Consider the following 26,387-nt stretch of genomic DNA (forward strand, 5'->3'; position numbering starts at 1 on the left):
AATCACGACATTGTAAACAGGAACAGCAACTATTTGTAGTTTTGCAAATTCCAGATGACAAGTGAACATTGTTTGGCTCTCCAAACTAAGATTACTAATGTATGGAAATGGCAACAGCATCATATACAGCTGTTTCCCCTTCCTTCATCAAGGATGGTACATCTGGGATCTTGCAGGGCACAAAGAAAGAAGGGAGTGAACAGCATGCTCTTCTCCCCATCACTCCCTTAATGTCTATCCCACAACACACTTTGTAGCTGAAGTTGTCCACTAGGTTGAGAAATTGGAAGAAAATAAGAAATAAGGAAATAATATTACATTGCCATTAATGAATGGCACAGCCTGTTTTTAGAAACAGGCGACCAGGTCAGGTTTGCAGACCTGCCCCAGAAGTCGCACGTCACCTCATAACCTTCTCTATGAGAGGAGAAAACTTTATAAATTTAATTCTTAATTGGTCTCTTTCAGTAACTTGTTGAGAGACAGACAATTCAGAGACAAGTTTTGTCTGCCATGTTCCTCTTGTTCCTTTACTCATAGGTATAGATAAGAGTGTTCCCTTTCAGAAAGAAAAAACATTAGCTACTCCTAGTCAGCCAAAGCGAGCCCCAGTTCTGGAGTTATCCAAGCACACTTCACATCCCACAGGAAAGCCAAGGTCAAGGAGGGAGCCTCAAGAGTGATAACAGTTCAGTATCTATGGGAGCAGGCTGGTGTTGGCTCATAGTGATTTACTGGGAAAAAACCATGGGGGCTGTGTGCTTTCTGATCATGCATCCAGTAAGCAACTATTAGCTGTCAGCAGCTAAGGCCATCTGCACCAAATACCTCTGATGGAATGGACTGCCCAGGGGAGTGGTGGAGTCACCATCCCTGAAGGAAAGGCTGGATGTGGCACTTAGTGCCAGGGTGTAGCTGATGTCGTGGTGTTAGGTCAGACACTGGACTTGATTCCAGAGCTCTTTTCCAGCCTCAATAACTCTGTGATTTTGTGCAAACACCTAGATTGTTCTGTGTACTGCCCAGAAAAGTATTATACAGTTCTACTAGCCTTTTCCTTCAGTCATCTCTCCTGTTCAGAGAGGACTTCCTCAATTTCCATCCAGAAAAACTCCAAACAAGTCACTCCTGATTTTCCAGGAAGTAACTTAAGTGTTCACTGATTTGTTCTGAAGCTGCACTGCCATCCCTGCCAAGCACACTGCTCCACACAGGCACTGCAGAACTTCGTGACCAAAGTCAGGTAAACTACAGCTTGGAGAGATCCCAGTTGCTGATAGGACACGTGTGTCCAACCTGGCTCAGTTGACAGTGTTTTAGTATAATCATCTGAGGATCAACTGAAACAGTTGCCATTAAGCACACAAGATGCCATCCAGTACATTAGGATATCCATAAGAGAACAAGAACAGCTTCAAGACCTCAAATCCTGCAAGTCCACACTCAGAAGTGGCACCGAGGGAGCCAAGATTTTTCAATGTAATTCTTAAATGGTATCAATGGTTAGTTAACTATCAACTAGTAAGGGGCTAGCTGGCACAAGTCTTGTACCATGCACTGGTCAGAGTAGAAGCTATATCCTATACAGGATGAACACTTTGAGTTCATCGTGGAAGTGTACTTAATGGAAGGATTGCAAACTGAAATGCCACTCTATTTCACTGACTTCTTTAAAAAAATAGAAAGACGAAGTACAGCACTTTGGTTTCTACACACCACAACTGAAAGCATAAAAACATTACACTCCCAGTATACGTGAGGGAGAGAACAGGCTCACCTTCTCGATGCTTTGCTTCTACAAGCATCTAACAGAGCATAGGCTCAGCCTAACTGCAGGACCAGCTTCCCTTTGAAAGATAGCAAGGTTCACTTTGCAGGAGATCAGGAGGTAAACAGGAGTTAATAGCAAGAAAAAAACCTCAGTTTTTGCCTTCTTGCATTACAAAGCCAAATCCTGCACGGTTAAAGCCATTTTGCACTGTTTACTTTTTGTGGACCACAAAGCCACATCCTCCACAGGGATCCTTGAAATCTGAAGGGAAATTGTTCCAAGATCCTCTAGCTCAGTATCCTTCTGTCACCTGAAGTAAGGAAATTACAAGATGCTTTACCAGCCTAGGACACAACTCACTGCTACAAAATCAAAAACATTACATGAAGGAGTGTCTGTAAGGTGTGAAGCCTATAACCAACCCACTGAGATCTTGAGTCATTACTAAACAACCAGCTTCTCCAGTGGTAATAGAAGAATGAATTCCTGGTGCTCTGGTTCAAGCTATTTAAAGGTTATTTGAGGAGGGTACAAGAAATGGAGAACCTCTGCAGACACACCGGATGGCAAACTTGAGACTTCAAAAAGGGTTAGGCATAAAACTTGACTTAGGAAAGTAAGTTTCCAAGTTGGCTTTAGAGGCAAAAAAACAAACCACTAAGGCTTGCTTACAAGACACTCGAGTTTCTCCGGAGGAATGTGGAGTACGTCACTCCTACCTCAGACTAGAGTATAAACAAAACAGGACTAAGACAGAAGTGAAATTTTTAGGGTGGTTTTTTTCCTAAAGTATCAAGAAGTTCAACTTAACTCTACTCTTTAATTGCAAGGAACCACGTAGCCTTAGTACTGGCACATCAATAAACAGCAGACCTTACAACACACAGACTATTCCTCCCAGGCAGCTTGTCACCGAGCTTAAGGAAGGCTCGGAGCAAACCCAACCAGACACTGAGGACATCTGCAAGGCTCTGCACAGGCATGTGACCGCACGGCTACTCACATGCACCGGGCATTGCATAACCGGGGCACACCACGGGGACACGGCATCCCGCCCAGCTGCTGCTGGGGGCAACCGCAGAGCACCAGGGATGACCAGGAGCCTACGAAGTTTCCGAAGCCCGAGCACGCCTTGCTTTCCCGCCGCGGGTGTTGTGTCACCGGGCTGTCCCGCATTCCTCCGGACCTCACCTCCGGCCCGCCCGGCACCGAGTCCGGGGTGGGGGAAGAAGGGGAGAACCCCATGGGGGAAAAAGGAGGGGAGAGTCCGGTACCACGATTCACCTTCGCACAGCCCCGAGCCCAGCGGCCTAATCCACACCCCCACCAGATTCCTCGCCCGGGAGACACCCGCACCCCCTCCCCTCCTCCAGGCAGCGGGGGGAGAGCCCGCAGCTCCTGAAGCAGCACCCAGGGGATCCCCCTTACCCAGGGCGGGCACCCCAGACCCAGCCTCCCTCACCACAGGCACCAACCCCCCCGGGGAGGGACTTACCTGCAAAGGCGAAAGAAGCAGAAGGAAGAGGAGGACGAGCAGGCCGAGGCCGCCCCGCACCGAGCTGCTTTGTGGGCTCCCCATGGCTGCGGGAGCAGGGGCCCGGGGAGCCGGCGGGGCTCTCGGCTGCAGCACCGAGAGGCGGTGAAAGAGAGGCGGGAGCGAGAGGAGGGGGCGGCGAAAGGGGAGGAAAACAGCTGCGGCCGCGCAAGTCCGGAAGAACCGCTCTCGCCACGCCGGGCGGTGCTGCCCGCCCCGCCGCCTGCCCCTTCGAGGAGAGGCGGGGGCGCCTCGCCCACGGACCGCCGCCAACAGCCGCCGCCCCGGCCCCGAGCACCGCCTCCTCCCGCGGCAGGGCGGGGCCGTGCCGTGCCTCACGCCACGGGCTTTGGGGGGCCGCTCGCTTCAGGGGGTTATGGCGGTCTTGGTTGTGTCCGTGGCGGAGGTGGCGGTGTAGGGGCTGTTCTGCCCGGGGAGCTCGGCCCGGTGTCAGGGTCAAGCTGTGCCTCTCCGCGCCGGAGCGGAAAGTCCCTGCGAGGCTGCGCCGGCAGCCGTTCAGGGTCTTTGGAGGGGCGCGGAGGAGTTAATCGCCTAGTATATTAATATCAAAGTAGTTTTTAAAGTCCCGGCTTTGATGCAAGCACCTGGATTTTGCTTCGAAGTGGCTCACAGTCCCGTCCGCTGTTACTGCCGTGCAGTTGCAATAAGTAGGATTCCCGAGCAAGGCAGATCGGGCCACCTGATGGAAAAACACTTTCCCGGGGTTGTTGGTGCTGCTGGGTTCGGCCGCAGAGCAGATCCCGATGGGCTGACATCAGGTGGCCTGACCGGTGTTGCAATCAGGAGTTTTGGGAGTGATTTGTTTGTTCGGATCGGTTTGTTTGCTTGGGATCGGGATGGGAGGAGGCACCCGGCAAGCGGGGTGCGATGCATTCAGACCTCTGGGTGGTTTCCCCACCACTTTGTTGCCTTTCTGTCCGGGTAGCACCCATTGCGCTGCTGGAATAAAAGACGTAATTTAGCTGATATTGGCATCCGCTGACAAAAATACAGCCTGGTCTTGGTATCATGACTTCACAGGGATAATTTGTGTCGAGTGGGGATCTCTGGAAGGTCACGTAGCCTGACTTTCTGCTGAAAGCAGTATCCAGTTAGACCGGGTGGTTCAGGGAACTGTCGGGCTGGGTTTTGAATAGCTTCAGAGCATGAAGGTTTCACAGCCTCTTTGGACTAATTATTCCACTCTTTGACTACACTTAGAGTAAAATGTTTTTTTCTTACAGGTGCCTAAAGATATTTTTCTGTGTTCCAGCTTAAGCCTGTTGCCTCTTGTGCTGTCACAGTCCCTGCTTGAGCAGCGTGTGGCTTCCCCCTCTCCCCATCCTCCTGTTTGGTAGCTGCAGTGAGCAGTAAGCTGTCCCCAGAACCATCTTTCTACTCAGGACTGAGCAAACACAGCTCATGTGCTCCAGCAGCCCCAGCCACCATGCTGGCAGTAAACTAGACTTGCTACAGTCTGTCAGTGTCTTTTTGTTTAATTTCATTCTGGGGAGCCCAAATTTAGACACAGTTCTACAGACGTGGGCTTAAAAGTCTCATGAGAGAGAAATAACCCTAACCCTTGACCTACTGGCTACTCACTTGCTGATACAGCTCGTTGACTCATATGCAGCATCTTGCCCAGCCCAGCCACCCCATTCTTTCCTGCCAAACTAGCAGCTAGTCACTGCCCAGCTTGTACTTTTCCATGAGATTATTCCATGCCAGGTGCAGGACTTGGCAATTGGCAAGTGCTGAACAAAGCTAGAGTAGCAAAAGTTATATTGTGTTTTTATTTTTGATGTGATAAATCAAAATTTTTTCATTACTATGCAGTGTAATCCTAAAAGCAGGGTACCAAGTTGCCACAGTTCCTAGGCACTCCACGTAAGCAGAGGATGTAGTGGGTATAACTTGAATAGCTACAAGTTTAAGAATGCAAGAACCTTGTTTCAGTGCTTGAGAAAAAAGTGAAGGATAAGCAAAACAGACTAAACAGAAATGGCATTTCCTTCCTGAATGAATTACATGGAGAAGTGATTTAAAAATCATGGGCCAGATAATTGATTTATATTACTGCAAAACAAACAAAAGGGAATCTGCTACAGTAACAGCTTTCGCCATAAAGTAATTAAGTTCATAAAATCACACCTGTCTATCACCTCCTGTGTAAATGGAGGGAAGAGGTAGTATTCGGATGTTTGTTTTAGGTGGCGATATAAATTCACACTGTTACTCCTTCAGACAGTGCTGCCTTCTTGCACTCACAAGCTAAAGTGGTTATAGATGTGAAGACTGCTTGGCAAACACTAGTAAGACTAAGCTCATCTTTGGTCATAGGGACTTCTGAAATCCTGCACAGGGGCAGCAGATGCAGAAATGCAAACCCCTACCTGTTCCACATCACCCCTGTACACTGGCAGCTGCAGGGTACAGTCTTGCTGCAGCCTTCAGTCTTTGCAGCTGTGTGCCATGCCTGGGGGGTGAAGATGCAGAGCTATCTCTAAGAGCTCCCAGGCATTTCAGTGTAGTTGCATGAGTGTTATCAATGATAAAGCTGGTAGCCCTGATTGTGTCACCTTAAAGTTATCTCTTTCCTTCCGGGCAGGGAAAAAGCAGCCCTGAATAAACCCAGATCGATGTTACCAACAGCTCATTGCCTTGTTTATGGTACACATGGCACTAAAGAGATCATCCCCATTCCCAGCTGCTCTTGTTTGAGGGACATTTATCAAGTTATGTCTTATAAGATTCCTTTTAAAGCACAGAGTTATCCATAGCTGATAGGGACTGCCCACTTGGAAGGCTAACAGGGAATACTTATTCTGGTTCTCAGCAGCATACACAAAACTAAATTTTGCTGCCTGGAAGAAGAGGCCAATATAAATTCACGGTGTAAAGTGTCACTGGGTGCCTCCATCACACCAAACAAGTCCTTTATCTGTCCAGTAGGATCAAGTAAGCTCTTTCCCCCCTGGAATACTCTGAATGGTGTAAAAGGTGCCTGAGGGGAAACTTGTATAAAATATGTGTTCAAATAAAAATATGTATAAAATAGGTACCTGCTTTGTTCTGCTCTACCTCTCTGATGGAAAGCCCTGGGAATTGCTTACAGAAACATAGGCGTCACTCTGTTTCTGTCACTTTTCTCAACATAAAACATGTGTTGCTGCTTCCACTAGAAACCCAAGTGCATAGTGGTAATGACTCTGTAATTTCTAGATGGCAATCCGACTGAAGAATTATTTGCACATACAAATGGAAAACCAGTACGTGATTGCTTTGCAGCAAAATGCCATCGTGATTTACTCTCCCCAATTTATTATGGGCTTTTATTATTTCTATTGCATTAGAACCCAGAGGCACTTGCAAAAGGAGGAGCTACATTAAGCAACACCCTGCACAAGCACATGGGAAAACAAGATGTTCTCCTTGGTCATCTCGCAATCCATGTGAAGATGAGTTGCAACAGGTGTGGGAGAAGTTTTCCCCAGTTTCTCACAGCTCCATGTTTTTTCGTAGAGCCTGTCCAAACCAGTATAACTTGTTCAAAGAGTGTTTTTCCAGCTAAACCAGAATAATACTTGCACTACAGAAAGCTGGTGTTTCCTATTTGGTGTTGCAAGGAAATCATATTATTTTAATCAACTCTCATGTGTCAGCCTTCCTTACCAGTGGAGACCTGCTCACCTTTTAATTATACCTGCCTCAATGTACCCATGACTCTGGTCAGATGCTCTTGGCTTCAGACTTCCCATGTGGGATCAAATTAGGCTGGGGGGACTGACAGCAATTTGCCTTATGTTGCCAGTAAAATATATATGTAGTATATAGTCAGGTGGTGCAAGTCTTTTAACCTTTTCATCTTTGTATCCACTCAAGGGTATTTTGATGGCTGCTCTACCAACCTGTGCTAGCTAACATTAGAATGTCCTATAGTCACTCCTTAAGATCACACCCTTTCTGCATTTATAATTGAAGTCATTGAAACTTGTTCATTTTTATTACAATTAGGGTAAGTTATTTATTACCTGGGATAAAGGAAAAAACAAACAAAAAAAAACCCCAAAAGACAAAAAAGCAAAAGCCTGGGACTTGAATTAAGATGTTCCATTTCTGCTACAAACCTGCTGGATCATCTGGGCAGGTCCCAAGCCTCTCCTCCTGCAATTTCCTCTTCTGTAAAGTTGTGCCAATTGCATGGCAAAATGTGGCCCAAGATCTCCAAAACCAGGTGTTAACTAGAGAGTTGTCGAGGGAAAACACTGTAGAAATCCAGCTTGTTATTGTAGCAGTCTGAGAACACGCTGCACTTGTTGCTGTGAGCAAATAGTGCAGTGTGTACTCATGCCAGATATGGTGCATAAACACTGATATGCTAACAAATTCAAGGTTTGACCTGCTAATGGCTGTGCACGGCTCCTGATTTGGATTAACATTGATTTACTGGGTGAATAGCTCAGGATTTGCTGTCAAAACGTAGACTATGGGCAGAACAGTCCTTGAAGGCACTATGAGAATCTGACTTGGCATGAGGAAGGATATACACTTTAGGAGCCACAATTACCATGAGGAATAAGCTGTTTGTTGCTGGAATTGAAGACATTTTGTCAAACTTGTAACAGTTTCTGTCAGGGAGTAGGGTCTGATGCAGTAGAATGGGCAAGGGAGCACCTGCAGAGGTTGGAGCCTTCAGAAAGTGGAATAATTCTTCTGCCTTCTCATGTGATGTAGCCTAAACAAAGAGAACATGAGGTTCTGGTATCACTTTCCCAAGGGAATTCTAGGAGCCTATACCCATTTACTAGGTACAGAGTACGTATGCATACATATATACCACTCAAGAACACGTGTGCAGTACATGTAAAACTGCAGCCTGTTTCAGGTCTCTGTTGTAGGCTAGTGTCACGCACCATCTTGTCTAACCAAGCCAGTGAAACACTTGGCCACAGCATAAAGTTGCATCACTTGTTCTGCCCTGACTGTGTTCCCCACTGGCACGTTCCAGGTGGCTCTGCTGATCCCTACTCCCCAGCAAGGTGCATCACTACACAGCCCTGTGCCAGCTCTCAACAAAATGACTCGCTCTGAAACAACCGATTTGACATTAAAAGCAGGACACTGAAGCATTAGTCCTGTTAAAAAGACCTGTCAACATTGTGAGAGCAAAATGGACAATTTATGTCTCAGATTTCATTTTGCTGTGCAGCCACAGCCACAGTTGCTAGGCATATGTTCTTGTTATTGATCTCATGAGAGACAGCGTGTCTTTAAAACCCTGAGGAGATAAAGCTAAAAAGGTATTGATTCATATATTTTAAGATCAAGGAGACTATTATGATCACATAATGTTAGTTCCTGCCTATCACACAAATTCATACAGTAATGCCTATACAGAACACAAAAATGTTTCAGGTGAAATGCATTTTTCAGAATGAAATGTGAGTTTTTTAGAAAAACCTCCAAATCTTCTCAGCAATTAGTTTCAATAATTATCCTCACTCTTCAAAAGCCACCGCTTGAAGTTTGAATTTTACTACTTTTAGCCTCTTTACACTCTTTTGTTATGCTTTCATGTACAGAACTGAGCTTTTCACTGCCAGAAATCATCCTTTGTAGTGATTTAGGCCACCAACAAGTCACAGGACTTCCTATTGATATTCTCTGAGAAGGCAGAGATGCTGTAGGAATATTTGACGATCATTCAAAGTTTAGCTCATTACAACAGAAAATTGTAGAAATAAGGAAAAAGCCTGGGATGTCAAACACCAAGTCAGAAATACAGTTTTTGGTGTAGACTCTTTTCTCTTTTTATAATGTGCAAAATGCATTGCATACCATAGTAAGCTCATCAGCAGGGTGTTGACTTCCTTAATTGAAGTAGGTCACAGTAAGGGCCAGTTTTACATTTCAGAATAATGACAGAACCACCAAGAGATGTTTGACATCCTGAATAAAAAGCATAACCTTACTCCTTTGGTTCCTAAATTGCTTTTTAAAGTCTTCCCTTCAGATCTGACCTAATGGATGATAATGCTAAAGGGAGACTGTCAGTGATGTCTGGGTCTTTGAAATAAACCTTGTTATGTCATGCTAAATTAAGTTTTTCACTTTCTCAAGCCAGGGCACTGGCTTTATTTGTGAATGGAATCTCATCTGTAAAGACCTGGAAAAGAATAAAAGTCAAATCATTTAAGTGGAATAGAACAAAGTGGTCTTTATGAAAATAATAAATGAATTCTGGTATTCTAGAAAGAGTAAGTATGTAGGCAAGATAATCCAAGTACTGTATTAACTTTTATTTAAATGATGGTATGGAAAAATGTGTTTCAGCAAAGCAACATTCCTGTTGTAGAACATTAGTCTTGCATGGAGGTATGTAAGTCTATATAGGTTTTATCAAATGCATAAAAGGGCAGGTCAAAATTATGGAATCCAGGGAACTATGAGACAATCGTGAAATTCCCAAGGACCAAATGCAGACTGCTGTGAGAAGGCACAACCCCATTTAGTCCCATTGCTGGAAAAAAGAGCCTTGTGTATACTCTTTGGTTGAACTCACAGAAAGTGTTAATACTTAACACTGCTGACTCAAGGGTTCCAAACAACAGCAGTATTTTATGTCTGTTCAGTGTTCATATAAAATGAAGTAAAAATGGGCCAGGGCTTGTGCTATCTCATTTTCTGTACAGTATTTTTGAAAATTCTGAGACAACATGAGATTTGGTTTACCTATGGATTTTCCAATAATCACCACGACTGGATGAATAAAGAATCATAGAATCATAGAATCATAGAATTGGCTGGGTTGGAAGGGACCTCAGAGATCATCGAGTCCAACCCTTAAGTGTGAATTATTTTTGCAATTAAGCTCTGACTCTGAGCAAATAATCATTGTTTTTAAAGTGCATTAAATATGACCTGCAGCTGTTTGATCTGGTGCACTAACTCTCTCAGCTCTTCTAAACTACACAAAGGTAGGTGGATCAGGTGGATCAGGTGACATGGTTTTGCTCCAAGGGAAGAAGAGCATGGGCAAGTCAGGAGGTACAACAGTGGCCTTTGTGTCATTACTAAATAGTTGTCCTCTGTGTACTGCAGTGATCATCTTAAATGAAGAACTCTTCATATTTGGGACCTCTGAGGCTACACCACTACCATGTCACTGATGGGATGCTAATTCTCACCATACCCCATGGGCTTTTCCTTGTGTTCATCCCCCTCCTACAATAGCTTGATACCAGCCCTATACTTTTCCTTGACTCATTTGTGTAGCCTGTTCTTGGTTGCACATGCTTTGTGCTCACTTGCAGCTGATGCTAAGTCACCAGCTTACAGCACTGGCATAAATCCCACATGGTAAGGACAGCAGGCTGGGCCCCAAGATTTGAATCTGCAGAGAGGTGAGCCTAAAAGCAGTACACTGGTGGAGCTCATTTTGTGGGATGTAAGATATATGTGTATATATGTATGGGGGAAAAGAAACCCCAAACCCCAGCCCAAAACAGAATGCCCTGTTATTCTGTGCCAGTTATATTTCACATCATTATATGGTCCCTACCTTCATCCTACCAGCTATGAAATGGATTTGCTGCCCCTTGTTTTCTAGTCTAAATTTACTCTTGTCTATTGACATGAACTGATGAACACCTGCTGCATTTCACTGGTGTGTAAATGAACATTTATTTCCCTGCCTTCCCCAGCGACGCACTTTGGGGCTTACAAAGGTAAAAGTGTCCGCAGAGCACTCTGAAAGCCTTAAACAAAAGGCACCACAACTATGCAAAGAACTACTGTCAATATTAGTGAATCATTTCAGCCACAGAGGGAAAAGAGGTTTCCGTTTTAGAACAACAAACAAACCACACAAGTATTTACTGAGCTCTTTAAAGATAACAGCAGGTATATAAATACTAAGAATTATTAAGGTTTCTTTGTGAAAAGGTTAATTGCATGGTGAGAAACGGTATTCCAACTTTTGAGCCCATCTACAGGCAGAATAAGCACCTTTTGGTTAGAGGGAACACAAAACTAAACCCAGCCCATTCTTCAGAAGCTCTATAGTGAAACAGAGGTTTGCAACAGGAAGGTTTCCATGCCTAAAAATCCTTTGTTGGCCGAAGAGTGTCTTTGCTGAAGCTAGATTCAACTTCAGCCTGAGCAGGGCAGAGAAAGACTTCGCTGCCAGTTCTCCACCATGGAGCCCCCTCACAGCCTGTGTGCCCTATCAGTCAGTGCTGATGAGAGGAAGGAGCTACAAGGTTTTCCCTTCAAGCTGTGCTGGCCTCACATTTCAAATTTTTTTAGAATTAAGAAAAGCCTCTTATATCCCAATAACACTCAAAAAAAAAAAAAAAAAGGGGAAAAAAAAAGGGAAAAAAAAAAAAAAAGGGGGACCTGGCAATTGCATCCTCTCAGAAGAAGGTCAGTAGGTTCTCTGTATGGGATGCAGCACCCCAAGTGTTCTTCAGTCATTGCAGGAGTGGCCAGACACAGAGAGTATTGGACACACAACTTGAAAAGCCCTACTCTGAATGGTAAACAGCAGACATGCATCTTCCTGTGAACAGGGATAGTTCAAGAAACAGCTGAGTAGCTGCCTCCTTTGGGGTGAGCCCACGCTCACAAGAAAACATGCCTGGCAGAAAGGAGACACCGCCTGCAGATACTGGGACACCTGCATGTTGTTGTCTCAGCCTGTCTGATATTTTCTGCTCACCCAGCATGACTACTGAGGGCCTTCTAATGATTATCTTCTTTCTTTACAACTGTGAAACAGTTTTTCATCTTAAGAATGTTGTTGTTCCCAGCTGTTGATCTTAAGAAACTTTAGGGAGAAAGATCAAAATTGAGGCCGGGCTGCCTGGAGTCCCTCTAGCATCCTCCTCAAAACCAGTATGTTCACCTTCAATTCAACAGGGGCTCCAAATAAAACTAACCTCCAGTGTTCCTTGTGAAAGAAGTTATAGTCCCATGTAATGCTGTGCAAGTTAAGTTCCCAGTAAGGCTCTTGAGATTTCTGCATGCTCAGTATTTTTTAGTCTTCTGTAGAACTTAACCCTGGATATAATCATCCTCTAAACATCTTGCATAATTCTTTGGTTCTGTACCAGTTCATCTGCAAGTTTCTGTTAGGCACATCATTTTAATTTAAAAATACAGCAGCATTAATTACCTAAACAAATGAATATTTTCTGGCGTCTTCTTATAGTGTTGGAAAACTTCCTTTCTAATGCTGAACAGAAATTGAATAGCAATTCCAGCTTGCAAGCAAGGTACTCTCACTTCTATTTTCTTCACCAGAATCCTGACTTCTTATCTAATGTACTCACAAAAAAACTAACTTTATGATTTGGTAATACATATGGCTATTTGCACTAAGTAAACTATATTTGTGCTAGCTCACTGAAAGTCTTTTTTTTTTTTTAACTCACTGAAGCAAAAGCGCAAATAGTTCAGCTTAATCCTAGGCAGATGTTTTTTAAAGAAGGGAATATTTTGTTTCCTTACAGTCTTCTCTGCCTTCAAATCTAAAGCAATTTTTCAGTAGGCTGCCATGGTTTGCAGGCAGGTGAAGTGCCTGGATTTATGTACTGAACTAACTTCATACCCCAACTCATTGTAATATAATCTCCAGTAGTTTGGGGACTAACAGGACGTCGTAAATACAGTTAATACTGCCAAAATGACTTGGGTTTAATGGGTGTCTTATAGCAACACGGTTAAAACACAGCTCTTTGCAATTTTGCAATTTGCACTGCCTTCCTCACACAGGCACTAGTAGCGTGGTTAGGCATCTAAACCACAACAAAAGCCAGAATTGATGTCTAGAGTTCATTTTCCATGCCTGCACTCGTGGGCCTGTTTGAGCAAGCCTACGTGTAACCATCTCACCAGCTGCTGAAACACCTGTACCCTTCTGCCTTACCTCCTGTTACAGACCTGGGGAACAAGTGCATTGCATAGTAGCCAAGGGTACTAAACCACAGTGTCACATATATGTGTGAGCAGAACATACGTATACCACTTGTATAGCACTTATACTGTTGTGCCTAACAGCTGAATTTCTGATGTACTTAGACCAGTGAATGTATCTCTCACTGGCTGGCTCAATAACCAGTCATACCCTACACATAAAACTGCATGTACATAGCCTGCAGGGTTGGGGATGGATCCCCAGGGCACTGTGTATGCACTGCAAAATGCTGCCAGCTGCTCCACTGTGTTTCTGTTGCTGGATAGATTGACAGGTCAAGGTGCCACAACAGAGGAGGACATCTTCTTGCTTACTGTTGCTAGGTCAATAGCTTTTGGCACAATTTGTCATGCTCTGGATCATTTTTAAGGAGCTTCATGTAGTAGCCAAAACATTACCAAAGCCCAAAGCTGGCAGGAGGATTTTTCCCTGTTGGGATGTCGTAGGGGGGAATCTCACCTCTAGCCCCATGTGGCACTTGGAAGTAAAGAGGAATGGTCTGAGCTAGCACTGCCAGCAAAGGGAGGGCTGCAGCACCATGGGGCTGCTCTATGACCAACTGCATCCGAACAGCTGCAAGGTCTGGGCATCCTTTTGGCACATAGGCTGAGTGCTCCTGAGCAAAATGTGTGCCCTGTGGCACCTGTCAGAGGTGTGTGGCCATGTCAGTACGTGGACCCACATCTGAACGAACAGGGATGCAGATACTGAAGGCATAAGGGAGCAAACATCAATGCTGGGACTGGTGGGATCCTGGAGTATGGGTAGGGCTGCAGCCCAAATGCAGCTCCCAGGCCAAACCCTGCTCTTGTCACAGTCCTTCTGTGTTCAGCAATGTCAGGAGGAGGCCCTGACCTGTGGTGACCCCGTGGCAAGGCCCTCATGCATTCAAGAAGCGTGTACAGGAGAGGCTAATCAGCTCTGCAAACTGTTCCTACAAGCTCTTCTTGGGCATCCTAGGTTTACTGTCATGCTGCTGCGGTCAGGGTGCATCTCTGTCAACCTCCAGTTGCTACAGGGCTGCATTAGCTTTTCCTTTGCTTTTCCTTCATGCGGAGGAGTCGGAGGATGCGCTCGTTTTTTGTTAGTTCTGCTGGCAGTTCGTTTGCCTGGAATATAAAAAACAACGTTGAGGTTAGCAGAAATGAAAAAGTATTCTCAAAACATGGCTTAAAAGCATTAAACTCCAAGGAAGACAGTACTGGGTATTATAAAGATGTGCTTATTCCAGTGCTGTCTCTACCACTGTTGGACATATCTTAAGAAATCACCTTTTAGTGTGCAAGTCTTACTTGAGTCTTAAAAATAATCCCAGTGAGGGATTTGAGTGGTCAGTTTACTTTATGCTGACTGCTCATGCTAAATAGTATCCCTTTGGCTCCCTGTGCTTCAGCCACAGAAGTAGTAGAGAGCATAGCTGCTGATTTTTGGGGGGAGATGGGGCTGGTCTTTAAGTACAAAAGTCCACAAAAATTCAAGGAAAGACTTTAATTGCCATGAAATAGTGCTATTCTGTAGGATTAGTAATAGAACATCAGATTTTGTCCTTCTGCATCTATTAAATACAATTTGGTAACATAAAGTATTTATGATGAAGGTGTTTCTGAAAATCAATAATTCTGGACTGCGTATATACTCTGTTGCATCAAACTAATTGTTATTTAAAAACCAAACCAAACCAAACCAAAAATCAGTTGAAGAGGCCACAGCCACAGACTTTCTTATACCACACGCCCTCCTGCTGCAAATTACCATCCGCAGCGAGAAATCCTGCACCATGTTTGGGTCCAAAAGCACCAAAATACCTATTAACTACTGTATGAGACATTAACTCTGCTGCCATCAGGTGGAATGATACAGAAGTAACAGGCACAGATTTTACGTTAAATGACTGAAGTATTTAGAACGTATGTGCTGGATTATTTGTACAACAAACTTTTATTCACACAGTTATAAACAAGATATGAATACCAGTTCACCCATTCACAGCTTAACAAGACCAGCTAGACATCAATTACTAGTGGAAAATAGTCTATAAACAGAACTCAGGGGAAGGCATTTTCATGGAAATTATCAAGCATGGAATGATAAAACACTTTACAAAACAAAACAAAGACAAGCCTTCTGCAGAAAAGGTGCTGTTTTAAAAAGAATATGAAACTATTGCAATAAATTGTCAGACTTACAGTAAGACATGGGAAAGATGTATGTAATTTGGGATTTTTTTTGTATTAGCAGTGTGCTGTACTCTAACCAAGTTTTCTTATCAAAGGCACCCGGGTACACATTTCTTTTGCTGTAAAAAATATCTTCCTCACACATCTGTACGGAGATATGAACATCACTTATGACTTAGCAAAAGAGTTATGGATTAGTGTTTCCCTAAATTGCCACTTAGCTACCCCATGACTATTTATACTTAAAAATTTAACCTGTGGTGCTCAAGTGAGTGCAGGGTTTGGTTACCCTCAGATTGCTGTAACTTCACAAGAACTGGCATCACCAGTGCCACTGCCATCACCCTTACAGACGCTTGTATGCAGAAATGAACAGGCCAAACCATGGTGCAACAAGAGGCAACCACGGCCTGGCACAGAAACATGGGCTGTCACCACCTCTGTGGCACACACAGCTCCACTGCTTGGTACTCCCCACCTTCTTCTGTCCTGAGATGTCAAGCCAGGACTTACCTTGTTCCTCAGGCACGGGTCTGCCCCTGCTTCGAGGAGCAGTGCCACGGTCCTGGCGTTGCCGCTCAGGACGGCCGCGTGGAGAGCAGAGGTCCCGTTCTAGAAAATACCAATGGAGATGCTCATTACATTCACAGGAAGAAACCAAAAGGCAGTGAAACGAAAATAGTTGCAAAGAACAAACCTACAACCAAGAAAGAAGCAACATGGAAGAGATTAGAGGCCCAGGGTCTGATTTAGACAGGGTGCCGGCTGGCTAGTGGGCTACGAAGGAGGTGATTTCCAATGCTTTAATAAAAATTACAGTCAAGTTCACTTTACCACAGCAATAATTCTTTTTAAAAATTACCCTTGTCAATAGATTAGAGGTGAAATGAACACAGTGCTTGCTTCTGCCTGGAAAAATCATCCATTAGCAAGTGAAACAGAAGCACTAATGGAAACCATCTGCACATTTTATCTTCTGCTTCTGATGATTAATGGTCTCAGTGTCAGACAGCTGAATGGTTATTTTTTTATGGCTGGCCTTTTGTTTGCAGCTGCAAAATGACAGTTTAAATAACTTTGGAATTACTTTCATACTTGTAATTAACTAAGTTAAGACCACCTGGATTTTCAAGTACATCAAAACAGCAAATGAGCTGCATTTACAGCATACAAGCTATCAAAGAATGTGATTTATAGGCATATAAAATTAGATTAGCTATTAAAAATCAGTTTCCAATTATCTGTTATTTTTCGAGTCACTTTTTGAATTCAGAGGAAAACAAAAGCAAGTAGAGAATCTGCTCACAACAGACATCTTAGGATACGATTTTGCTGACAAAATGCAATAGAGAGCAGGGTACAATGGTAAAAACTGCACTGTTGAGACCAATCCATTTATAGCAGAAACAAAATCAGATGACAAAAAGAATTCCTTCTATGACACAATATGCTTCCTCATTCCAAAACCCAAATTCCCAATTTTGTTTGAGAAGATTACCTTGTGTGTGGCATTAAAGACTAAATAAGATAATTTCATTCTTTTCTTCACTTCTTTGGGCTCATGCTTATTATTGTGAGTCTTTCATCAGACCCTTTGCCTTCTTGAGTTTCTGCTTAAAAATCTGTGTGTTTCACTACTAACCTTTAGCAGGCCAAGTGTGGGAGAGAATTTCAGCAACTCTTCTATCACATTGTTGTACCCTTTAACAGCAGCCTTCAGTAAAGCAGTTGTACCATCCTTTAAAAGAGAAAATAAAGTCAGTTCAGTTAATTACCAATGACTTACCTGTGTTTCCCTTGGCTGGAGGGAAACACCGGCTCTCCCTCTCACCTTGGAGAGGAGCGGTTTCTCTGGTCATCAGCTCTGTGGAGGAACCTCAGAGGTGCCTGGGGCATGTCTAGGGCATTTCTGGGCAACTGGAGGATCATTCTGGCAGGTGAAAACTTCAGGGTAAAATGAACCTGAAGGGGGATCCAGGAAGATCTTACATAGCAGCCTTCCAGTACCTGAAGGGGACCTACAAGAAAACTGGTGAGGGACTTTTCACAAGGGCATGTAGTGATAGGACAAGGGGCAATGGCTTTAAACTGGAAGAGGGGAGATTTAGGCTAGATATTAGGAAGAAATTCTTTTGTGTGAGGATGGTGAGACACTGGAACAGGTTGCCCAGGGAGGTTGTGGCTGCCCCCTCCCTGGAAGTATTCAAGGCCAGGTTGGATGGGGCTTTGAGCAACCTGGTCTGGTGGGAAGTGTCCCCGCCCCTGGGACCATAGATGATCTTTAAGGTCTTTTCCAACCCAAATCATTCTATGATTCCATGAACCTGTGGCATCAAATATCAGCTTTCTCATTTACAAATATTTACATTTACATTCCCTTAATCCAGACAGTCCCTCCAGGAAGCTGTCCTAGACACAAGAGGAAAAAGGGAGCCCATGGTGGGACTTCACATCCTGGCAAAGAGCATGGACTTTAGGGACACTGGGTCTCCACTCAGGCAGCCTTGCAGCCCCAGGAAAAGCCAGGCAGTGTGAGGGTGCAGGCAGGGCACAGGAAGAGGTGCTACTCACATCCCGCGCAGCATCTCGCTCAGCTCCCCGCAGCAGCATTACTCGCACCACCTCACTGTGACCCATCTGTGATGCAATCCACAAGGGAGCTGTCCCATCCTGCAAAAAAACCCAACCCATGGCTGCTGGATCCCTTTGAGATCCTGTGCTCCTTGGTATTGTACCGCCCAAGCCGGCCTGGACAGGCTTCAATTAAAATAATTTAAATCAATTAAATCCTGCATCACAGAAAGATATGTGCAGAGTTGCTTCCAAAAGCACAGGGGAGTTCAGTGTATCAAGTCAGAACCTCTCCAGTTCAGGAGTAGACACCCTTAGCTGCTTTCTCCTGGCATAGCTGGACTGAAAAGTGCATTGCTATGTGAACAGCTGAAGCCCTCTTTGGTTTACTACCTCTGCCTAAAATACACAGTAAAGTTTGAAATGTAAAGGTTAAAGATGACCTGTGTACATTGAACTCCAGGTGGCTTGGACATGACAGAAGATACAGGCAAATCTCAGGCTGCATTGTCAGATTTTTCAGCTGGGTCTCTGTTAACAGTTTACAGAAGTGAAGAAGCATTGTAAGATGATCACTAATTTTATTTGAAAACTGTATTATCCACCCTCAGGGAACCCGACAAAACATCCTGTCTTACAGTGATGGGGAGTATTTCACAAATTTTGTCCTCAACACCTCCACTAGAAAATAAAGCAATAGTAAGGAAGCCAGCATGAAAATATCTGGTTTAGAAAAATTGTCCTATGCCATCACTATTTAAGCAGAAACCTCAGAAGATAAAATGCACATTCAAAATAAGCTAAACTCTGTGGTGGGTTTCTATCCTAAGGTAAAGTAGGGCTGAAAAAAGGAGGGCTGAAGCACTAGAAGATTTCTCACCGCAATTATAATTTAGTTTTGTGTCCTTCCCTCTTTTGCCTCTAAATGGCTTCGTTCTCCAGACCACAGGAGGACTCCAGCAGTTCTGTGGTGCCAAACTGATTCTTGTGGGCCTCTAACAAAAGACTTTGCCAGTATGTGCTTTAACATAGAAATGAGGCCCCACATAGCAGGGTGCCTGCTTCTGCCTTGTTCCCCTCACGACTCTCAGCAGCCTGAAGACTTGGCAGGAAAAAGGAAGACAAAATATACTGGGGCTTCCAAAAAAGAGTCTTAATGAAAAGTTTCAGGAGGAAACAACATTTTTACTTAAGGAAAGATATTTCCACCTTGATCAAAGAAGAAATCTCTTTCCTCAGTGCCAACTGAAGATTCATATGACTTGCTTGTACAATCCAAGAAAACATTCTTGAACCAGTGCTCTGCTTTCTATGGGCTAGTGACTTAATCCTTTGGAAGAAAAAGAAAAGTTAATTCTGCTTTTGATATTACATTCTGAGCTTCCCTTTTCCTGATTCTGAGAAAGAGCAAATGCTCATCCTCAGATCTTCAGTCTTCTCAAATGGTGAGGAACACTTTGCCCACTCTTGCATCATTTCGCTATAAATTATCTCATTGAAATTAGTGAGTGACCTCATTCTAGCATATATCTGTTAATACAATGACTGTTCTTTGTCACTAAAAAATTACAAAGGCTCTCCTGTATACAGTGTATATGATGTTAGTGTGATGGCAAAAACTGTCCCTCCCCAATTTATAGTGTTTTCCCTACCCAGTAGGTTGACCCTTAGGTTTTTTTTTCTGATCTCCCCCCACCAGAGGGCTCTAGAAAACAGCAATAGGGGCACTGAAAAATCCTATAGAACTTAGAAAATAGCTGAAAGCAGCCTAAGCAATTTAATCTGCATGAAGAACCAATGCTGTGCAAATCCACACTTCTATTTACACAAAGAATTCAATAACAAGCACAGAACAAGGAAAATAGATGCTTCCTTTTACTGACATTGAGAGGCAAAATTACATTGTGGGAGTGACTATCTTGGAGGACTTAGCCTGAAGAGAAGAAAGATGATGTTCATTGTGGGCAAATGTTGACTACTGTCAACTTATCTCTCTGAGTCAAACAGCATCTAACAGGGAGGTTTATGCAAACATGTATAATATTTATATGGAGTAGATGAGACTTCTGTCTATTTTCATATTGGTGAATGGTGCTAATGAGCTACTATGTTGTACTAAGAGGCTAGATGAGAATTCCTGTGTAAAGGGATATTAAGGCTTGGAGATGAGTCAGGAAGAAAGTGAGAACAGGGAAAGTCCTTTTCTTGTCCCTCTGCCCACCCAGCAGACTGCAGACCATTACATTCCTAGAACAATGTTAAAAACTCCAAATGTTTTTAGGTTGTGCTTGGTTTTGGATTTGGTTACAAGCTAATTTATATGTACTAGATCTCATTATATCCAGCAGCCAGCAGTTCCAAACATACTCTGACCAAAATTTCTGATGCTCTTTCTCTTATGCTAGTAACTACTGACTTTGCTTTTCAGCTTTGAAGCTCAACATTTGCTTGTGACTTGGAGTTTTAAAAGGTGCCAGATTAGGATGGGAGGTGAAATACTCCTCAAAATGCCAGTAAAAAATTCCAGGGACAGAGAGCCCCTACTCCTAGGCTCATCTCCTCCACTGATCTGCCCATCAGTCCACTCTCACCACTACACCACATGAATTCTTAGTAATAACAAATTGTTATTTGGTATTAGTTTATTTGATAATTTCTAAGTTTATGATTAGTTTATTTGGTTATTTGTTATTATTTATTATTGCCTGCTCATCTGAAGTCTACATTCTATCTAGGCTTACTGGTTTATATATAATTGCATATCATGTGTTAATAGAAAACAGTCAATTTTCTCCTTAGCCAGCCAGACTTAAGCCTGCTGGGACACTGGCTACCCAAACAGTGTAAAGTCATTGTCAAATAAATAATCTTCTTGCTTTGTTTTTGAGATGGAGAAGCAAAGGAACATTTCCCACAGCAGGTTTCAGACACTGCCTCCAGCTCTGTCTAGACAAAAAGATGACAAAAAAATTCCTGCCCAGATCCACAGTGTCAGAAAGAACAGAAGGTGGCTAAAATCCAAGAGAAATGATGTTGCCAAGGAAGAAACTCACCAGGAAGCTGCACTTTTTGGTCCTGGGAGAGCTGAGCTGAAGTGCTTGCCCATGGACAGCAGCACCATCCAAGATGCCCTACAGTGTCAGGAGCATCCCCACAGGACTGGGAGATGGGGCACAAGACTGAAGGGGAGCTGGTACCTGCTACAGCAGCAGGAGGAGACACAGAAGGCAGGTGGATGCATGCAGATGCATGAATTAAGCCCCCAAACTAGGAAAACCTGGATACCATAAGGAAGGAGAAGAATGAAGTAACACCTGGCACTCTGCAGCCCTACGTTCAGTGTTACATTGCTTAAGAAAGTTTCCTACAGCAGTGAGAGGAATGTGGTTTGTTACTGACAGGGGGAGTAATCTGGCATCAAAACCGCCCCATCTAGGAGCTACAAGCCTCATGACCACCTTTGAACAAAGTACAAATTTGTTTGCTAGTAAGAAGGGACTGAAGTCCATCCAACCATTACTTTACTAATTAAACAGTAAAAATGTTCCATTAGTTAAGAAAATGTTTCTGGTTACAGTGGGCCCAAATATAAATGCCATGGACTTAACCAGGCAGAATCTTAGCAGGGATCAGAGGCACCCTGAAGCAAAGCAAGCCAGTCCTGCTGGAGATGAAACAGAGCCAGGAGGCACATTCAGTGCCTTCACATTCAGTGAAGTCTTTGCCCCAACTAAGATTTAAAAATGCCTCATGAAACATTGTGTTGTAGAGATTGGATTAGAGAGCTAAAAAAATACTGTCAGAAAGAATTAGCTGGGAAGTTATGGTTAGCAGAATGCAGTTTTTATGGCAACTTGGTGGAGCTAAATCTAAGGCCCCCCAAATTTATTTTGACTCACTCAATAGGCATTAATGCATACCTTGGTCTTACCCCTCTGCATTGATATTTTACACTGCATTAATTAACAGCTTTTAACAATATTTCTTAATCTTGATCTTTGGAGATAGTGTGGAGGCAGCCTAGGAGCAACTAAAGCACCAGCCTAGGGAGTAGATGGCAAAACAGCTCTGGTGTTGCAGAGGTGGGGGAAGAGGCAGTAGGAAAATTACTTCAGTTTGGCCACATAAAATGCTGATTCAGTTTCCTTATGCTACAGGAGTAGCAGGGAGGCTATGCAGACCTACAGATGCAGGAGAAATCATATAGATCAGTCTCTGCTTCCAGGCTATATTTGGGCAGGTTTTTTAGTGCAGATGAAAGGAAATACTGAAAATACCCAGCAAACCTTGTCACATGCCACACTGTCCACTGTTATTAGCGTTTTCACATTAACATGTTCTTGCCTGATGATTTTTTACTTGTTGAAGTCAGTGATTATAGCCACCTGGCAGCCATACTTGACAGACTGCAAAGACAAGACCTTCTTATCCCATCAATTTAAAATGTGCAGTGAAGACCCAGGGCAGCTATGTAGCCTGCAGGACTTCAGCAGACCACGAGGGAGGTTCTCTGAAAGCAGGAGAAGACTCCTGGGAAATTCCTGGGAAAACCAGGAATTTCTAGGTGCTAGAAATAAAGCTAGCTATGCAACTCTCACAGCTGCCTACTCAAATTAGCATCTAAATGTGCCATGTAACCACTGATTTTTAGAGTCAAGAAACAGCTAAATGATTAAGGAATTGGATTTTTTTTTAAACCAAGAGAGCTTTTATATGTCTCACTGCAGCAGGCATGTACCCCATAGTTTAACACCTAGGAAGTCTCTTGCACCTTTAACCAGCACCAGCATATAACGATATAAGGTGGATCTAGCCCTTATAACCCTTGCAGGGACCTCTGATCCAGCCAGAAATTTAGGTCATACTTGTCATTTAATGATAAAACAGCAGTCCCACTGCCTATGGAGGAGCTAATTTCACATGTACAGTTGCCACTGGGTTTGCAGGATCAGGCTCACTAGAGCAAGTAGCTGGAAATTGAGGCAACAAGGACTTCCACAGGCATCAACGAGATGATGGTAATCATCTCAGGCATCCAGAGATGAAGGTAACACTCATGTTTGAGTTTCAGACTGCACAGGGATGAGACAAAATAAAACTAAAAAAGAGTAAACCTAAAAAGCTTTTGTCCAAAGTCATCTTGGACACGGAAGCCCCAGTACTGAAGGCCCAGTTATTTCAATATACCAAATTTAGTACTGTCTTCTGTGGCAACTGCTGAATACACCACAGTATCCTATTAGAGTTTTCAAATTTTAAAAAACTTCTCCAAGCATTTCCAAAAGAGCACAGGGATGTGGTAGACTGTGTACACCTTCACAAGGTACTTGGTACAGCAATAGATCAGTGGTAGCAAGAGGTAGTGCAAGGCCCTCACATCAACTTTATATACAGCTGGAGGGTTTCATTTTGATTTAGTTTGTGCATGTGGTTCAAATTTGCTCAGAGGATCAGTCAGCTGTTTGATCTGCTTTAGGGTGTAAGTACAACTGGTGCAGCAGACCTTGAGCAGAACCTCCAGTTTCACTTCTCCCAGAAACAACCTAGTTTGCATGCAAGCAGCAATGACTGGGCTATTAGCTTCAAAACCACATTACCAACCTGAACTAAAACACAAACGCGAGCACAGCCACAGTCTTGCAGTCTTCCAGGGAAACATTTCCATAGGAACCAGGTGCCCAGAGAAAAATAACACTGTTTTAATACATAACTGTAAAAAAACTAGACCTCAGCTCTGCCCTAAGCATTGAGCTTACCTGCCGTGGCTGGTTGACCTTTGCTCCTGAAGAAAGCAACAATCGGATGACATCCAGATAACCTCCTTGTGCTGCCAGGAAAATTGCAGAAGCTCCATCCTAAGCACAAATACACCCAGCTTGCACTGTGTTGAAATGATGCCAATTTTTATAACAAAACCAAACCATACTGAATCAGGTTCTCATTCTTAAGCTGTGTAATAGCAAATATACAGCCATGCTCAAGAACTAATTACCAAAATCCGAAGTCTAGTTCGTAACAAACTATGGCAGCATTTTCATTCAGCATGCACAGGTACTGGCTCCTACCATACATCAAATTGAGCATTAAACCCTGGGTCTGGACTACTAAGAATCTAGTTCATTGAAGCATTGATCTACATTAGTAGAAATTCATTCCTGTATGGAAATACAGGTTCATTTATCTTTTATATGTTCATGCAGATGTTTTCTACCACATAGAAACATGGTGAAAACATGTTCAAGTACTCTGCAAGACTAGAGGCTCTAGCACTGAAGCCTCAAGGAGTCAGTACAGTGCTGTACTACTGTGCCATGCCAGCAGCTACCATGACTCTGCTCTGGCATATCTTGTGAAAGAGACTTCACCTACAATATCATAATACAAAAGAAGCCCATGCAAAACGGAGTATCTCATAGCCCTATCAGAAACAAGCATTTTCCTGCAAAAAGGTTGTGAAAGAGTTGTGAAGAAGAGATTTTATTTTTCCTCAACATGTCTTTCATGTGCAGATATTCTCAGAATTTGACTTCACAGAAACTTCTTCCTCCTTAGGCAAAAGATTTAGAAGTCACATTTCATTAAGGGTTTTCTAATGGAAAATTTCCAAACAGTGTTATAATGCGTCCAACCAAGTAGAAGTGGAAACCCACACTGAGCTTGGGACAGGTGTTCACCCATCCTGTATCCACAGGACTCAGTACACAGCATGCTAAGGCAAGTTTTCCCAGGAGATGAGACTCTTCTAGCTTTAATAGAGTAATGAATGAACCCCTTCACTATATCTCAGATGTGCAATTAGACATCTCATGCCAACTCATGCATATGCTCATCACAAAATATGGGGCATTTTAATGGAAGCCTGTTGTTGACCTTGTTGGCATATCACTATGCAAGGGCCAAATGCAGCTCTCTGTTGAGAGATGCTGCCTAGTTATTCCTCTTTCTACAAAACTCAGCACAGCTTTAGTGGAGCATGTGCTGAATATAGTGCCCCAGGGACTCAATTTAGATTGTATTGACCTTGATTTCAAGACAAATACCCTGGTAAACAAGAGAGGTGTCTGCTAGCGCTACAAATGCACAGCCCTGGGCTCTCTGTGGGGCTGCTTTCTCCGGTTGCTATGTGAGTAGATGAAACAGGGTGAAGGTGTTGAGTCCTTTGCAGGGACAGGTATAGTGAGAGCACTTCCATGTAGAAAGTAAACAAGGTTGTGTAATATTAAAAGAGCTCTCTACTGTAGCATCAATCAAGATGGAGAACCTTGGGTCCCCTATCTCCCAGCCATTTAAGAAACAACTATTTTTTTCTACTTTATTTGAATTGATTCTGTAATACGAAACCTGTTTTGAGGCTATAATATTTCTGCAAGAAACACTATCAATTAGGGTATTGTCTTCTCTTTTACCCCTACATCAGTCAATTTAAGATTAAAACACCATTAAAACACCTATCTTGATGGTTGTGTGAGGACTACTCAAACACATGCTCAAATTCCCCCTTGTTAGGACACCTGCCAGTGAAACTGCCAGCCAGGTACCACTTTGCAACTGCAGCTTGGTGACGTCCAACAAAAGGAGCCAGGAAAATGCTCCTTTTCAGTAGATTGTGTTCTTATTTTATTAAGCAGCTATTTCTGACTGGTATTGCCCAATGTCTGTGAGCAATAAAAATATGTCTCTAAATCCAACTGCAAATATTACTCATTTTCAGGAGGGACAACAAGGAAGTTTTTTTACTGCCTTCACTTCTAGGTAGGTGCCCTCAGGTGTGGCAGCATGGCTATTTTTAGACTGAGTGGTAACCCCTGGGATTACTGTGCAGAAGTATGAATCACTGCCCTCAGATTAGAGAGGCAATTGCTGTTTGCACAGCAACAATTCTTTATAAATTCAGGGTGAGGGTAGCAACAGAAGTAGGGACATCCTACTGACCTCACTCCTCACACCTCAGTGAGTGACCACTGCCTCACCCCAGGGTGCTGGTGGCTTCTGCAGTCACCAGCCCTCAGCACCCACTCCTCACACTTGTGGCAGCTGAGAGTGCAACAGCATCCTGCAGATCCAAAGCCCAGGGAAATGGCTGAAAAAACTCATATATCCCTGGGGAAGAAGACCTCTTTGTCAGTCTTGAGTGCCCCCGGGTTGGAAAGCGTGGTGGGAAGTGGAGGGAAAATCTGCCACTTTTTTTTCTGTTGAATGCTGAAGAGCTTGATTAATTTTTGTTTCTGATGGAGTAAATTAAATTCAGTCCAGTTCATTGGCTCCATCCAGCTTTCTGAAAAGTCAGCTAAACATCAGTTCAGCAATTTTAATCATTATTTGCCCAAAACACTGATAAGCTAGAGATGCACAATAAAC

At 43.5% G+C, this 26,387-nt stretch overlaps 2 protein-coding genes across 3 annotated transcripts in view; both read right to left on the reverse strand.

The window, feature by feature from the left end:
* Positions 1–3,494, reverse strand: part of NPC1 (NPC intracellular cholesterol transporter 1) — a 29,346-nt gene extending 25,852 nt beyond the window's left edge. Inside the window, exon 1 of the mRNA XM_008497589.2 lies at positions 3,267–3,494. Coding sequence (XP_008495811.2) covers positions 3,267–3,350 — 84 coding nt within the window. The 5' untranslated portion in view covers positions 3,351–3,494. The remainder of the gene's footprint in view (positions 1–3,266) is intronic.
* A 9,787-nt stretch (positions 3,495–13,281) lies between these two features.
* The window catches only part of ANKRD29 (ankyrin repeat domain 29), a 32,473-nt gene continuing 19,367 nt past the window's right edge, over positions 13,282–26,387 (reverse strand). The window contains exons 6-10 of one of the 2 annotated variants that reach the window (XM_008497588.2): positions 23,786–23,884; positions 18,030–18,128; positions 17,101–17,196; positions 15,972–16,070; positions 13,282–14,390 (exon numbers count right to left, since the gene is read on the reverse strand). In XM_008497588.2, coding sequence (XP_008495810.1) covers positions 14,307–14,390; positions 15,972–16,070; positions 17,101–17,196; positions 18,030–18,128; positions 23,786–23,884 — 477 coding nt within the window. In that variant the 3' untranslated portion in view covers positions 13,282–14,306. The remainder of the gene's footprint in view (positions 14,391–15,971; positions 16,071–17,100; positions 17,197–18,029; positions 18,129–23,785; positions 23,885–26,387) is intronic. The other variant, XM_030445574.1, reaches the window with a different exon arrangement.

Source organism: Calypte anna, chromosome 2 (genome assembly GCF_003957555.1).
Source record: "Calypte anna isolate BGI_N300 chromosome 2, bCalAnn1_v1.p, whole genome shotgun sequence".
Lineage (NCBI taxonomy): Eukaryota > Metazoa > Chordata > Aves > Apodiformes > Trochilidae > Calypte > Calypte anna.